The sequence below is a fragment of the Paramisgurnus dabryanus genome, chromosome 20 (assembly GCF_030506205.2).
Source record: "Paramisgurnus dabryanus chromosome 20, PD_genome_1.1, whole genome shotgun sequence".
Taxonomy (NCBI): Eukaryota; Metazoa; Chordata; class Actinopteri; order Cypriniformes; family Cobitidae; genus Paramisgurnus; species Paramisgurnus dabryanus.
Window position 1 is genome coordinate 19,210,254 of NC_133356.1, and position 14,674 is coordinate 19,224,927.

Consider the following 14,674-nt stretch of genomic DNA (forward strand, 5'->3'; position numbering starts at 1 on the left):
TATACATCGTAGGAAATATATAATGTGTTATACTGCAAAGTTACCATGCTAATTATTATATGATATCTGTGGAGATAAATAAAACTTCGCAAATCTGCTGATTTGATCCATTCATGTCCTGACCACCAGGCTAGAGATTTTTAAACATCCTTAATCCACACTTACTAGTCTATCAAATAATATCTCAAATATATTGTTTTGTGAAATAAAAGGATGCTTTGTTATATTGTTTATGCGATTATAACAAATCACACAATCATTTTATACGCAGCAGTCAGCAGCTGTCTGTCTATCTATCTATCTATAATCTGCGCTATCAAAACTGTACTTTACTCGTCTTTCTATAGTCATTCTCAATGCTCTCAATGCGGCTTTGGTAAATTCTCTCCCCAGCAAGACGTCATACAGTGCGTTGTGGGGGAAAGGAGAATCATTGCAAACCGCTGTACTTTTTCATACTTTTTCGGGTTTTGTGATACCCAACAACATAAAATACAATGGATAACACTTTAAATGGTTATTACACACAAGCAAGTTGCACAAATTCGTAAAAAAAAAACCTGCAACACGCACTTTAAGTTTTAAATAGGAAAATATCGGAACTCTTTGGTTATTTTTTAGCGTGATGCTAATGGTCTAATCAGATTCTATGGATTAAGCTAAGCTATGCTAAAAGTGGATCAGCTGAATGGATTCCCAAACGGAAAAAATCAAATGTTTAACTATAGGGGAGCTGGAAAATTAGCATTTAAAAAAAAAAAGTGGAGTGTCCCTTTAATATTCATATTTCCTAATACAATTTTAGTTTTCCGGTGCAAGAAATTGATAAGATGGCACAATTATAAAACATTTACACATACACCAAGATTTTTAAGATCATGAAGGTCTTGTAATCCTTAATATCTACATTATTTAAATACCAGCTCTTCTTATTATCCATGTTTGTATTTATATAGGGATACGATCACATGCTGGTCTTAAATGCATACACAGACACATTAAAAACTAGTGTTTTCATTTATCTTTATTAAGTAAACTCTACATTTTTAATATTGCTTTGTTCCAATTTAGTTTTTCTCTTTTCCCTGTTTATTCTAGATTACAGCCGTTTTTCAATCAGCACAGTTTATATATTTATATGTATTTATATAGATTTTTGTTTGTTTTTTCAACCAAGCTACACTTGAAGAATACAAAAATATCACAGTACATTTTCTACGCACTCACTCTCCACTAATGAGTTCCAAAGCTGGGGGTGAGCTGATGCTGGGAACATGAGAATCTGGCAGTGACGTTTATTGACCACTTAACTACGCTAAGCCGAGGGAAGCAGTTAACCTATATTATACTGAGAACAAGAAATAGCAGATGTGTGGTTTAGGTTACTTTAAAAATATGAAATTGCACAGATACCAACATTCGTTAATTGTATCCGGAATTGCTTGTCCAAGCTGTAAAAAGCAACCAATTTAAACATCAGGAAGCCCTGATAGTTTGGGACAAAAGTCAGCACTGACATTTATAAATTCAAAAGTTGCGTAATCTGGTCCAGCCAGACTTCTCTGTTCCAGCACTCAAGTCAGCACCAGCAATTGACTGGAAAAGGGAACCCACAAAGCAATCAGTAATAACATTCTTCCATTCCTCATCTTACTCTTCAGACACACCGCACTATACAAAGTATTAAAAACGAAAGATAAAACAAACCATTTCAAGAATCCTCACCCGTACTTTGATTATTGTCCTAATAAATGTCTCTTCGATCCTTTAAACAAAGTTTTTTTTTACACTGCCATTAATTTTCCAACGTTGAAATCCTTTATGACCGGTGGAGAATCTGCTCTCCAGGGTAGAGGAATGTTGCAGTATGATCCTGACGTTCAGTGGTATCGTTTAAATTTGAACCAAACATTAACATAGCAAGTGGAAACCTTCATCCCCTTTATTGAACGTCTAAATGAACTCAGGGGATCACAAAGCAAAGCACAGAAATCAGTGAATGCAGGATGTTAGGACAAATAGAGAAAACATTGATAGCCATTAAGTTACTTGACAGTACACACCAAAATGAGAGAAAAAGAGAGAGAGAGAACAAAAAGAAAATCGGACAACACTGGGATCAACGACTCAAACGAGGGACCCATCAAATGGAGGAATTTACCTGCTCCAGTAGCCACATTTACATGACTTTAAAAACGTTGGGACTAAATGTCACGTGAATGGACTTGTACAAGAAGTTGGGTTGGCTACACTTCCTAGAGGAGAAAAGTGATAGCCGTGTGTCGTGTTAAAGTCTAGGGAATAGCTGCAGGTATAATAATGACTTTTTTCCCTGCTGGTCTCTATAGCAGTCAGGGTGAGAAGGTGGCCATCTCCAAAGAGATCCTCTGCCAGAGTTCCTTTGTCTGTTTGCCCCTCTTCAGGTTCTGCAGGACGTCGTTGAACTGCATCATGCCAACTGGCGTCAGGCAAAACGCAGAACGTGCACTTCGAATGATGTTCACAAAGTCGTCATAGTCTGCCGGAGTCAGATGGATCAACCTATGGTGGATATACTGAAAAAAGAAGAGACATTGTGATGTGGTGGTATGATGCTATTTTAATCTTTTTTTTTATAAATGTAGTACTGTAAATGGAAATTCAAGTATGGCATTAGTATTGTGCAGGGTTCGCACACCTTGGTCAACTTCAAATTCAAGGACCTTCTAGGACTTTCCAGATCCAATACCCTCAAATTCAAGGACTAAATGTGGGGACACATTTCAAGTGAGAGCAAGGTTACATCGTGTTACCTTTTAAGATACATTGTTACAGTTCCCTTTCAAGGGAACTCGCGCTGCGTCACTGCGGTGACAGTTTGGGGATGCTTACAGGTCTAAGTGTGTCTGATGTGTATATCAAATTTAACCAATGGTGAGGCTTAATGACAAAGACAGGGTGACGCGGGAGCCAGGAAGTATAGCGCTATCTGAAATATTGCCAAAGATGGCCTTACATAGATGCAGGAAACAAGGGAGATGCAGCGTCTCGTTCGCTTCTCAGGGAACAACAGTTACATACTCGAGAAGTTTTAATGTGTCAAACACAACTATGCAAAAAAGCATTCTGGTATGAATCAACATTTGCATACAGAAGATATAAGCATTTATGCAAACAGTTTAGCACATGTGCTTAAAATCTAAAATTTTTATGATATTATCCTACACTACACAGGGAATAATATGGATTTTTTTAAATAAAATAAAACATAAAATAGATTCAATCACTTTCAATGACCTGTATCTATGTATGTATATTTTCAAAAACTTCCCAATGCTTTTAATTTTTCCCACAGATTCACAAACTTTCAAGGATTTCAAGGACCCGTGGGAACCCTGATTGTGACTCTTTCTAGCTGCCAAAAATTTAGTGGAATTAATGTGATTAACAAACTGTGTTACCAGAGTAATTAAAGGGTTAAATTCCCAACAAATACACAAACTTTAGAAAAAGGCATCCAGCAATGCATAAATGTATTCTTATACTTGGTGCCTCTACCCTGAACCTGTTTTAATAAAATATGCAAAGGTTTATACAGTGTCATGTCTCCGGATGTTTATAGAAAGTAACAGCATATGGAGCATATTTCCCACCAGCATCATCAAAATGACTGGGCAGATTTCCGTCCGGCTACATCCTCTGGGTCCCTTGTCTTATTAGGCACGCATGGAGAAAGTGAATTAGAGCTGGCACTTTCTCCCTTTCACATTTACCTAACATTCATGTGCAAAGATTAACAGTGGCAGACATTCTCTGGTCCGCGCATTTTTTAATTTAAGGCAGCGATGACAATGGTGGCCACTTGCGTAGGCAATCTGCATAGCTTGCTGATTCAACAAATTTAGAAGTCTCTGAAAGAACAAAATATAGTCTCAAGCCAATAAGCAGATAACTGCAAGACGGGGTCGTGTGTTTGTGTGTGTGTGTGCGCACGAGTGTGGGTGAGAGACAGAGTATGCGTGTGCTCCTCTAGGCAGCGGCTCATGGCTTTGGGCTGTCACAGTGTGTTTGATGCTTTCTCATCAGTATGCCCCATCCTGTGAACAGACTCGAGCTTTCCTCTCTAGTTTTAACACTTCAGAATTGTTCATGCACAATTTATATTCAGTGTGGGCGACAATGCCATCACAATCCAGCCACTTGAATGCTCTAAAACCCCGAACAAATCATCTCCTTAAAACTTTGCAGATCTTCCAACAGAGTCTAACCAATAGGTGGTTGTAACAGATTCAATACAAAAACATGATGCAAAAGGAAAGCATTTATATGAGTGTAATTTTAAATGCTTGCATTGAGGGTAGAATTTATTCTTGGATCGCCCATTGGGAAAGAGAGTTATTTCAGAGTTTATCCAATTAGCAGTGTTATTAGTAATAATATGCGCATGATAAGCTCCCCAGGCTATTTCGTGGTGATTTGGGAATTTGTACCTGTAAGTAGGCCTGCTGGCAGCGCTGCACAAGCTGGTGGAAGGCAGGGGTGCGGAGGTGTGCGTGGATATGTGCTGGGTTTAACCTCTGCAGAGCCTCCATAATGATCTCTTGCAGGACAAATGGACTCAGAACGCCTTTTGCTGCACCAACGCAAAACTGGTACACATGGTTCACACCTGCACAAGAAAGAGAAAGTAACATTAACTGGTGGGTGACGGAGGTGCTCTCTCCTCAATACTAACACTAAACCCTACACACACACACACGCACACACACGCACACACACGCACGCACACGCACGCACACAATATGCTGTTATAGTCCCTATAACTATGTACAAGCCAGGATTTAGACTTTGTTTTTTGCACAGGCTTACTAAAGGGTTAATGGTGCCACATGATGATCAACAGAAAAAATGAAAAATTTTACCTCTTTGCAAAAGGTAAAACCACAAAGAATCAAAAATGCATGATAATAAGGTGTCATGGCTCTGCAATCAAGAAATGTTGTTATAATGGAAGTCAATGGGGCAAAAATGGCCACAAACAATAAATGAGGGAGAAAAAAATAAAATCTGATGCTGCCCAAAAACTAAAAATGCATCAAAGCCAATGTTTTTACTAATCTTTTACATGCCCAAGACTGTGAAAAAGATAAAAGAAAAACCAGTCCACAATCACTTTTTATATTGAAAATCGGTCATTTTGTGTGTGTTTTTCCCAAATCAGTGACACCACTTATAAACTTGGCAATTAAAGAGTTAAATCATGGAATTTTGGTAAACATTTGGTAGTTTTGATCAGTACTGAGGTTGATTAACACATTTATGCAAAAAATTTGGGGAAAAAATTAATCTGATACATTTTTACAGCATGATAATTTAGTGGCCATTTTTAGCTGCTAACAACACGTAAGGGTAGTAAATTTGCCCACGTATATTGTTATGTTTTTGAAAAAATTTATATAAATATAAGATTTGTCACCAAAAATCATTCTATTCGCTGAAACACAGAGAAAGTTGTGGCCAAATTAAGACTTAAAAATAACAAAAATGGCCCCAACAACACATAAGGGTTAAGCAAAAATACCACAGCTTCACAGTATTGCCGTTTTGCCATTGCAACACTAAAATGTGTTTTTTTTTTAGATGTATACAAACAACTTTTAACTGGACACAATACATTTTATTTCTAAGCAACATACAACATGTATGCTGGGTGAAAATAAAGCCTTTAAATTATAATTTTCTTTGTAAAAATATTTTTGTAATATATTTTAAATGTAAATTACATTACTTAATGATTTTATTAATTTTGTGTAAACCCAGCTCATACCTTGCAAACGGTATTACAGAAAATGTTAGTGGTTTTGAAACCTCGACTGTTTAAAACTTCAGTATACCTTGAATCCAGTAACCGGCCCATGCCTACTCTGGAGACACCAAAAAATTTATTTTACATCTTAAAAAAAGTCTTGTGAAACAAGAAACCAATAATTGAAAATACCTTTTACCGAGTTGAGATTTAAATTCAACTAATCTGGATATATCCATAGTCTATAATAAATATGACCCTGTCTGCTAAAACCCAGCTGAGGTCATTTTTTGTGATTGACAAAATCATCCTACATAATGTAAAGAAAATTCTGTGAAAATATAACTTTGATATCTTTAGTATTGAATGAGTAAGGTCATGTCGAAGATTGAAATCAAACTTTGATGCTTATCTCATTATTATATGATGAGACCTTAGCCTGGATTTCACAGACAGAGTCATGTATTGTATATTAACTATTTTGAAATGGGTTAGAGTTTTTTTTTTGTCATTTTTGTTACAGCACTGCTTAAAACCACCCGATCCCCAATGCTTAAATCATGCGTCCCTACACCTATGAACCTTAGTCAGATTAGATGAACTGTACAGATCCTTTACATTTTAACTGAATAACTGTCAACATTTCTTTATTTGAAACTCTGAAGCAGAACTACTTCAGAGACTTTCGATTGTAAGTGCATTAATAAAAAAGTATTTTATGTAGCATCTGTATTCAACAGATGCCATCAATAGAGTTTATCTTCGCTTTAAATATTCCTTAAAAGGAATCATGGGGAGACCTGATTGACCATCAAACACATTTCCAAGAGGATTATTACGGAAAAAAACACAAGCTTGTCATTTTATAGGGTGCCTGACAAAAACATTGCAATATATTTTCTACCTCTGCATTTTCTAGCGTAGCATAAAAACCTGGCAACATGCTGCGATCTGGGTGGGTTACACCTCCACGATAAATGAAACACATCAAAATGTCAATAACTCTGCTGGAGATTGCTGTTGAATCACATTTCTCTGCTCAGCTGACAGCAAGGTAAAATGCTAACATATATCAACCCATTTCACCATCACAGCTATTTTTGCAGGCAACACAGGAAATAAAACAAAAAATATGAGCATACCGAGACGTGCAGCCAGGCCCAGCAGCCATTTGACGTCTTCTGTGTATGGGGGACTGCGGGAAAAGTTGTTGGGATGATCGTTGTGGGCTCTTCTTCCCAGCATCTCCAAGGCCAGCATTCCTAAACAAAGACAGAAAAAAAATCAGGTTTAGCCCTGAGCCGCTGCACCTTCAAGTATTAAAAATGCCTCATGCACCCCATGTCCTAATCTTCATGATTTATACTGATCATGCCTTAATTAATAATTCTCACTGTGAGAGTTCTTTGACAGTCCTGCAACATGGACCTCTCCCTCACCTTTCTTGATAATTAATCACCACAATTCAGGACCAGATGGATCCTATTGGGTGCAAAACAGCAACATAAGGACAGGCAAGCCATGCCCTAAAGGATCTTCGCAATGAGAAATAAGCTTTCCTTACCGACTCTGTATGCCGAGTGGAGGTAGTGCAGTCCCTGCTGACTGATCGGCTGGCTGTGCTGCTCGTCTTCCACAGGAAAAGGCGCACTGACCAATGAGGTTGGTTGGGATGAGAGTCCTGGAAGGGATGCAGCCTGAATGGCCCCTCCTGCTGGGGAAAACCGGAAGAAGAGGAGCATTCAGTCTTCTCAGGGACAAAATAAGATCTGATTGCAGATGGATTCATAACCAGGACGTTGGAAAATAAATCTATGCTAAACTGATGAACACTAGAGTACATTAAGAGTTAAAATTGCAAACTATTTAAATGACCTCATGTTAGCTTTACTGTCGCTCAACTGGCAGAGCTTAGCACGAGCAATACAAAAGTCATGGGTCTGAATATTGAAGCGATGCACATTTATAAAATCTATAGCTTAAAACCCACTGTTTGGATAAAAGTGTGCATAAATGTAACGTTATTTTTTTTTACCTACAATTTAGTTAAAAAAAAAAGAGACAAAATATTCTGTTTTAAAAAGACTCTTAAAATAATTTGCCAAGTTTGGGTTAATTTTGATGACAAAAAGTATTTTTTGTGTTTGTGATAAAAAGTTCAAAGAAAACATTTATCACACACCAATAGTGGATATAGCATCATGCAAAGGCCAGAAGCTTTTGGTTACTAAAACCATGAAAGAGCTTTTTTCAGGCATTTGCTGCCCATGACTATCAGATTTAGAAATAATTGGCTGGGTTTTTTTGTTTATTTAATGCAATTTCAGCTGGTATGACTATGTTTATGGCCAGAACCAGCTCAGCTATACACAAGTTGGTGGAAGGTCATTTGGCATCTCCAGTTTACCCAATCTGCATGACTTAAAGTGCCCCTCAGATGGATTTTCTAAAATTACCTTTACTGCAGTGTGTAATGTAGCTGTCCATCAATGTAAACGGTCTGCAAAGTCGTTCATCTGAAAGTGCACGATAAATAAAAAGTTATTGTCTTCCAAAATAAGGAGTTGACTCTGAATCGCCTTAACGAGTCGTCAGTAATTTGAATCTTTTTTCTGTAATGGATCTTCATTGCTAAGTGACACATTTGCATGATTCCCGTTTATGGCTGGTTTACCACAAACAATTTCTACACAGTGTAGACTAACAATGACCTGCCCTCAAACACCTCATGTTGAGAAGAGGCTTTTGTTCCGCACTGTGAAACCAAATTCGTATTTTTCCACTTCCAAAGGATGATCATATGCATATCATGGATCTACCAAAGTAGTTTTTTGTGTACAACAAAAATTCAATACAACAACCAAGTGACTTTGAGCGTCCCACCTGATTCCACTAAGGGTCCCGACCCACAGTTTGAAAACAGATTAAATTGGCAAAGACGCGATTCCGTGCCTCTGGGGAGGATGGGGGGTATTATTGTCGTTATGTTATTTTGTTTGTTTTTCTTCTTCAGACAACTTGCTCCATTTTGTAACTAATGTCATATTTTTGTATGTCTGCAAAATTTAATAAATAAAAAAAATAAAAACGCGATTCCGTGTGAAAAGTTTTTACATCAGAAGCAACATGCGCGGGTTAACAGATGTTAATGTTTCATCAGTCAGTGATCAACCATTGTGAATGTAGATTTGTACCCTAGCATTATATGGCAATGGGTGTTTCATTTCTGACATGCGCTGTACGCGGAAAGACAAAATCACTTACAAAACATACTGGGCCAATCAGAGCAAGCTCACAGAAAGGAGGGGTTTAGACAGATATATGAATGTATTAAATGAAAATGCATTTAAACCTGTTGTAAGGGACTCAAGGCAACTTTAAAATACCATCTGAGGGGCACTTTAAGTTTGGACTGTGGGAGGAAACCAGAGTAAACCCACACTAACAAAAGAAGGACAGAAGGGACAGATACCCACTGAGCCACTGTGCCACCCCCTTTCGGTAAAATAAAACTGCTTTTTCCAACAGGCCACTGAGTGCATTTACGGTCAACTGGCGGCCCGCGGGCCAAGTGCGGCCCGCCAATCACCTTTATCCGACCCGCCGGTCACCTTTGGCCGTTTCTCAATCGGAAGGCTGCAGCCTCCGTAGGTCGCATATGCAGACTGCATTCGTCATCAAGTTTAAGTTAACTGAGCATTACATTCACAAATCATAAGCATATTACAACAATTTACGATTAACTAAGAATAATATTCAACTTTATAATTGTTAAAATTCTGAAATAAGACTTAATGACGTATGCAGCCTGGAAATGCAACCTCCGGAGGCTGCAGCCTTATTGAGAAACGACCATTGTCTGATTTAAATTCAGCGTTGTTTACCTTTCCACTGTACAAGACAACACAACACAGAAAGGGGCTGTGTGGGGTGCCAACCATCTGCTGGTGCATAATTATCTGATCCAATTCGAGCTTTGGATGCATTAAAGAAAATAAACTTATGCGACTACACCGCATGTGACGCGGCGACCGGAAGTGATGTATTTCAGTGTGTTCCAATCAAAACTGTGTGCAGTTAAAATTATTAATTTTTTTGTTTTTGTTTAACTTTATCAGTAACGCTTGAATACTTTAATTACTGGTAAGTAAATTATATTAACTATACATAGATTCGAAGATTAAAGGTTCTCTCCCATGACAGATTTACAATTAAACTACATTTTCATTACGAGCACCACTAGGGAGCGAACTCCCGACAGTTATATCTGTATGTAATGTCCATTGGAAAGGCTGTTTAGCCTATATATCTATAAAATATTTAAAAAAACATGTAGTGCAATTTTAGTCATTAGGAGAAGACTGGTTATATGTTGTGAATACTTGACATGTAACAATTAATGAAAGTTAAACCGTTATAAACAAAATATGTTAAGGAGTGTTGATCTTTTACACTTTTACTATTTGGCTCTTACATGTTATTAATAAAGGAAATATGAGTTTTCAGTAGTGATGCACCGGTGTATCGGCCGCCGATATTTATCGGTCGATTTTTGATGAATTTGAAACCATCGGCATATCGGCAATAGCACGAGACAGGCCGATACCGATTGTTAATTAATTAACTGCATAAAGAAATCCATTGTATGTAAAAAAAAAATGAGTTAATGTTGTTAATAAAATAAATGCTGATTAGCAAAAACCACCTTTGAAGGTTGTCATGCTGTCTTATTATATTTGATTTAGCTTAATTTGTGCCGCTCTTATTATGTTGGTCAGTTAAATGTTAATTAGATCCAATCCATGTTCAGTAAAAGTAATTTGATGCAGAAATAAACTAGCTTATAGACCAGCTGTATAGTATTGTATACAAGTGTTTATTATCGGTATCGGCCAGATGTTGTCTGTTTAAATCCGTATCGGTCAAAAAAAATCCTATCGGTGCATCCCTAGTTTTCAGTAATTAAAAGGCTTTTAAATTTCAAGTTTTTAATATGTTTTTTTCAAATATACTACAACAAAAGTAACAAAAACGACACACACACACATGTATATGGTTAAAGTAAAAAATATATCAAAAGTAAAAATAGGGGTAAAAGTTTGGCCCGTGTCATATTTACAATTTTAAAATCTGGCCCCCGAAGAAAAGTAGTTGAAGACCCCTGCGGTAGACCACAACACCAACTAAACGTGGATTAATTAAACAAGGATGTCTACATCTGTTCTAAGCTTAGTCAACAACATATTTGAACGTAATCTATAACATCTCTAACGTAACGTTAGCCTAACATTAGAAAACGTTTAAGGACAAGTTCGGTATTTTACACTTAAAGCCCTGTTTTCAGATTGTTTATGATGAAATAGAACGGTTTTGACTGAAATTTAGACTCATGATGCTGGCCCGAAAATTTTCTGTTTCTGTTCTATTATAGACATATATAAACAATACCCACTTCAAGTATATAGACAAAATAGTATTGAAATATTTGCCTGCAAACTCAATATTTATCAAGTGTTACACCTAGCCCCCTTCCTTACAATTACAGTGGGGTATGGGGTAAGTTGTAACGTTTGCAGTTCCGTTACGTTTGGTGCAATTGTCCAAGAATAGGTAGTACTAGAAACAAACTTCAAATGTTCATTTGTAGCAGAGATGTGTGTGTTGCTTGTGTAAAAATATAATTAATCAGACTTAAATCTTTTTTGAATAATTGAGCCAAAACCAAAAAGCGTTAGGTTTTGCCCCGCTCTCCCCTACAAAGTACTCAAGGTAAATAAAAATGCAGTAAATAAAAATCATTGTTAAGTGGAGTAATATTATTTGATAAGGGTATCTGTACTTTTACTCAAGTACTTTTTTGTGTACTTCGTCCACCAATGCATGTAAATGCCTCAATCGGCGTTCTCCCGAATTTGTTTATGTGCGCCTGTCTCCGCGTATAGAGACAGAGCGCAGTTATGCTAATTTGAAAACCACACCCATCAGGGAAAACAATCCAACCGTCTTTATTGACTTTGTATTGCGAAAGGCCGCCTCCTTGACATTTCTGGCTTATAACAAAAATCTGAATAATGCCTAAAAGCTGCTGTGTGACAAGATGTACAGCTAACAAGCCAAAAAACCCAGAAATAAGTTTTTATAAACTGTTTAAAAGATAAAGGTCACAAATGGAAGCATAAAGCAAAACATAAAAGTCTGCTCTCGACTCATGCAGTTGACGGAGAAATGTAAAACTTTTGTGACATTTACAAGTTCTGCAGACAGATTTCCCACTGTTTTTTATGACTATATGGAATATAGGTGGTGACATCACTGTCTGCGAGAAAGCTGACAAATCTCCAAATCCCATGTGGGCAGTTTTCAGCATAGCCGGTTTATGATTTGCATGTAAACAGGTTTCGACAATAAACAGATTTTTGATATCTGCTCATTTTGTGTATGTAAATGCACTTTCTTATATGACTAATCTTCATCTCATTTTAGTTCATTCTATACCGATGGACTAAATTATTCTGCATCTCTTCTTACCTGCCACAGCAGTGCTAAGAGGCAGACCTGCCTCTGCAGCATGATACGGGTGGACGGCAATCTGAGTCATGGACGGGACAGGAACTCCAGGGAAAGTGACAGCGGTCGCAGCCATAGGAGGATGAGGGCCAGTGGCCACTGAGAACGGGAACTGAGCACCGATGAAGGCTGGGTGCATTCCCTGACAAGATAAACAGATACTATTAAAACCAGGTTCAGACAAGTCACCCTTGAGTTATATCCCTCGCATTCCATAATTTAAAGGCCACACGAAAATAAAACTTAACTGTTAAAGATCAAAGATTATAATAAACCAATATGGATCTTTCTCTCCAACTGCATTATACTATGAACCATTAACTGTTAGGAAAACATTTCCATTAGTCCTTTAGTGTAATATTCATCACATTCAGTTTACATGATGACAGCGAAAAGATTACAGATAGAAATAAAAATGCCAAGAACGATAACTGTAATCAATAAATCCTATCACAAGGGTAAACAGACAGCACTCATACTTGTGGAAAGGCAGCCCCAGACACAGGGAAGACGGCAGGACGGGGGACGTGCTGAAGCGGATGGCCCAAGTACTGGGGGGTGCAGACGGTGGGCAGATGCGTCTGAATGGTGGTGTACGGATGGAGGCCCTGCGCGTGCGCCATGGCTGAACCGGGCAAAGCGTGTGACTGGTAGATGGTGGAGCCGACAGAAATCACAGGTACTACGGCAGCCGCAGTCACTGTTGTTGTTACCGCTGCGACACCGGATGGATCCATGACTCCAGGGTTGTCAAGGATACCACAGCTTCCCTCGGGAGGGGTTCTCCCTATTCCACCATTGGCCCCGCAGCGTCCAGAACCCTCTCTCTGAGAACCTGAGCCCCCACCCACTGTTTGCTCATACAGCCAGTACCACTGGTGGGCCACCTCAAACAAAACTTCAGGGTAAACACCCCCTCCCTTCGCTGCTTCCTCAACTGCCATGCAAGCCTTCTCCAACATGACATTATCCTGAGAAGAGAATTAGGCATTTAAGGTTAACGGTTTAGTAGATAATTAAGTAAAAAAATGACTGTGTGTGATGGAAGTTCACACCTTTACAGGTTTATGTGACAGATTTACAAACAGCTTAAGCCCAAACCATCTTTTGGCATTAAATAAACTACTGTCAGGTGGTATTAAAGACAGACAGTGAAAAAATTGCAGCTCTGAAAAGGCATGGACATAGTAATAATGCATATGCATTTGTAGGAGTTTCTGATGCAGACTTTAGCATAGCTTAGCATAAACAATTGAATCTGATTAGACTTTTAGCATTGCGCAAAAAAATAATCAAAGAGTTTAGATATTTTTCCTATTTAAAACTTGACTCTTCTTTAGTTACATTATGTACTGAGACCGACTGAAAATTTAAAGTTGCAATTTTCTAGGCAGATATGGCACCTTGCACCTTGTCAGTAAATAATCTGCAGAAATTTCCACTACCATCGGTGCTTTGTTCCGTGCTAATTTGCCCCATTTGATAAAACTGTCTCAATGTCTTTCACAAATACAACAAATTAATAAAGTGTTTTTATAATATAAATAAATTGTGAAGTAGTTGTGGCTGTGCTTGACCATACCTGCTCTTTGCACTGTACCAACGCTCTCTGTATCTCATTGGGGTTAAGGGCATGAGCGTGAGGCAGGCAGCTCAAGGCCAGCTCTGCTGCAGCACGCACCATGTTGGGGTCTCGTGCTCGGGATGCACGGTCTGCAAGTGACGCCACCTCTGGAGGTGTGAGGTGCCCATCCCAGCATTCAACCAGGATGTTGAGAGCAGCACTCCCAATCTCCATTGCCTGGCCTGGGAAAATAACAAGGTGAAATGTAAATGCAAAACAAAAAAATGTGTATAAAGGAGAGCTTTATACAGTGACGTATGGCTGTCAAATTTTACATTGACTGACCAAGTCTAAGCATTATTTTTATTCTGACAATAGGCTCAATATTTTTGGTATTTTGCCTCAATAAATACATTTGTTTCTCACCTGTAATCCATGAAACATGTGAAGAATAAGTTCTCGACAACCAGTTAGGAGACACGAAATTATGCAGGCCGAGGGCATACAAGCCAATCTCAAAGGCACACAGATGCAGGTTGCGGTGAGGGCCCTGGTGGCCTCCGCTGGCGGAGGGTTGAGTAAAGATGGATGTAGAGCTGTTTCCTCCAGCTTTAATCAACACGGTCTTGGCCAGTTCAAAGTAAAAATGGGCAGCTGCCTCAGATGGTTGATTGGGCACATGTGGAGCGTGGCATTCAGGCCGACGCCCTTTATATCTAAGTAAGAAAGATTTTGAATATATTAAATACACAATAAAT

General features: G+C 38.3%; 1 protein-coding gene across 7 annotated transcripts in view; it reads right to left on the minus strand.

Annotated features, from left to right (window-relative positions):
* Positions 1-1,009: 1,009 nt before the first annotated feature.
* Positions 1,010-14,674, minus strand: part of zswim8 (zinc finger, SWIM-type containing 8) — a 42,877-nt gene continuing 29,212 nt past the window's right edge. For 2 of the 7 annotated variants that reach the window (XM_065296935.2, XM_065296931.2), the window contains 9 exons: positions 14,343-14,632; positions 13,935-14,158; positions 12,832-13,323; positions 12,314-12,494; positions 8,242-8,301; positions 7,350-7,499; positions 6,928-7,047; positions 4,470-4,648; positions 1,010-2,555 (listed from right to left, as the gene is read on the minus strand). In XM_065296935.2, the coding sequence (XP_065153007.1) occupies positions 2,352-2,555; positions 4,470-4,648; positions 6,928-7,047; positions 7,350-7,499; positions 8,242-8,301; positions 12,314-12,494; positions 12,832-13,323; positions 13,935-14,158; positions 14,343-14,632 (1,900 nt within the window). In that variant the 3' untranslated portion in view covers positions 1,010-2,351. Of the gene's footprint in view, positions 2,556-4,469; positions 4,649-6,927; positions 7,048-7,179; positions 7,268-7,349; positions 7,500-8,241; positions 8,302-12,313; positions 12,495-12,831; positions 13,324-13,934; positions 14,159-14,342; positions 14,633-14,674 lie in introns of those variants that run through there. The other 5 variants (XM_065296932.2, XM_065296934.2, XM_065296933.2 and 2 more) reach the window with 5 other exon arrangements.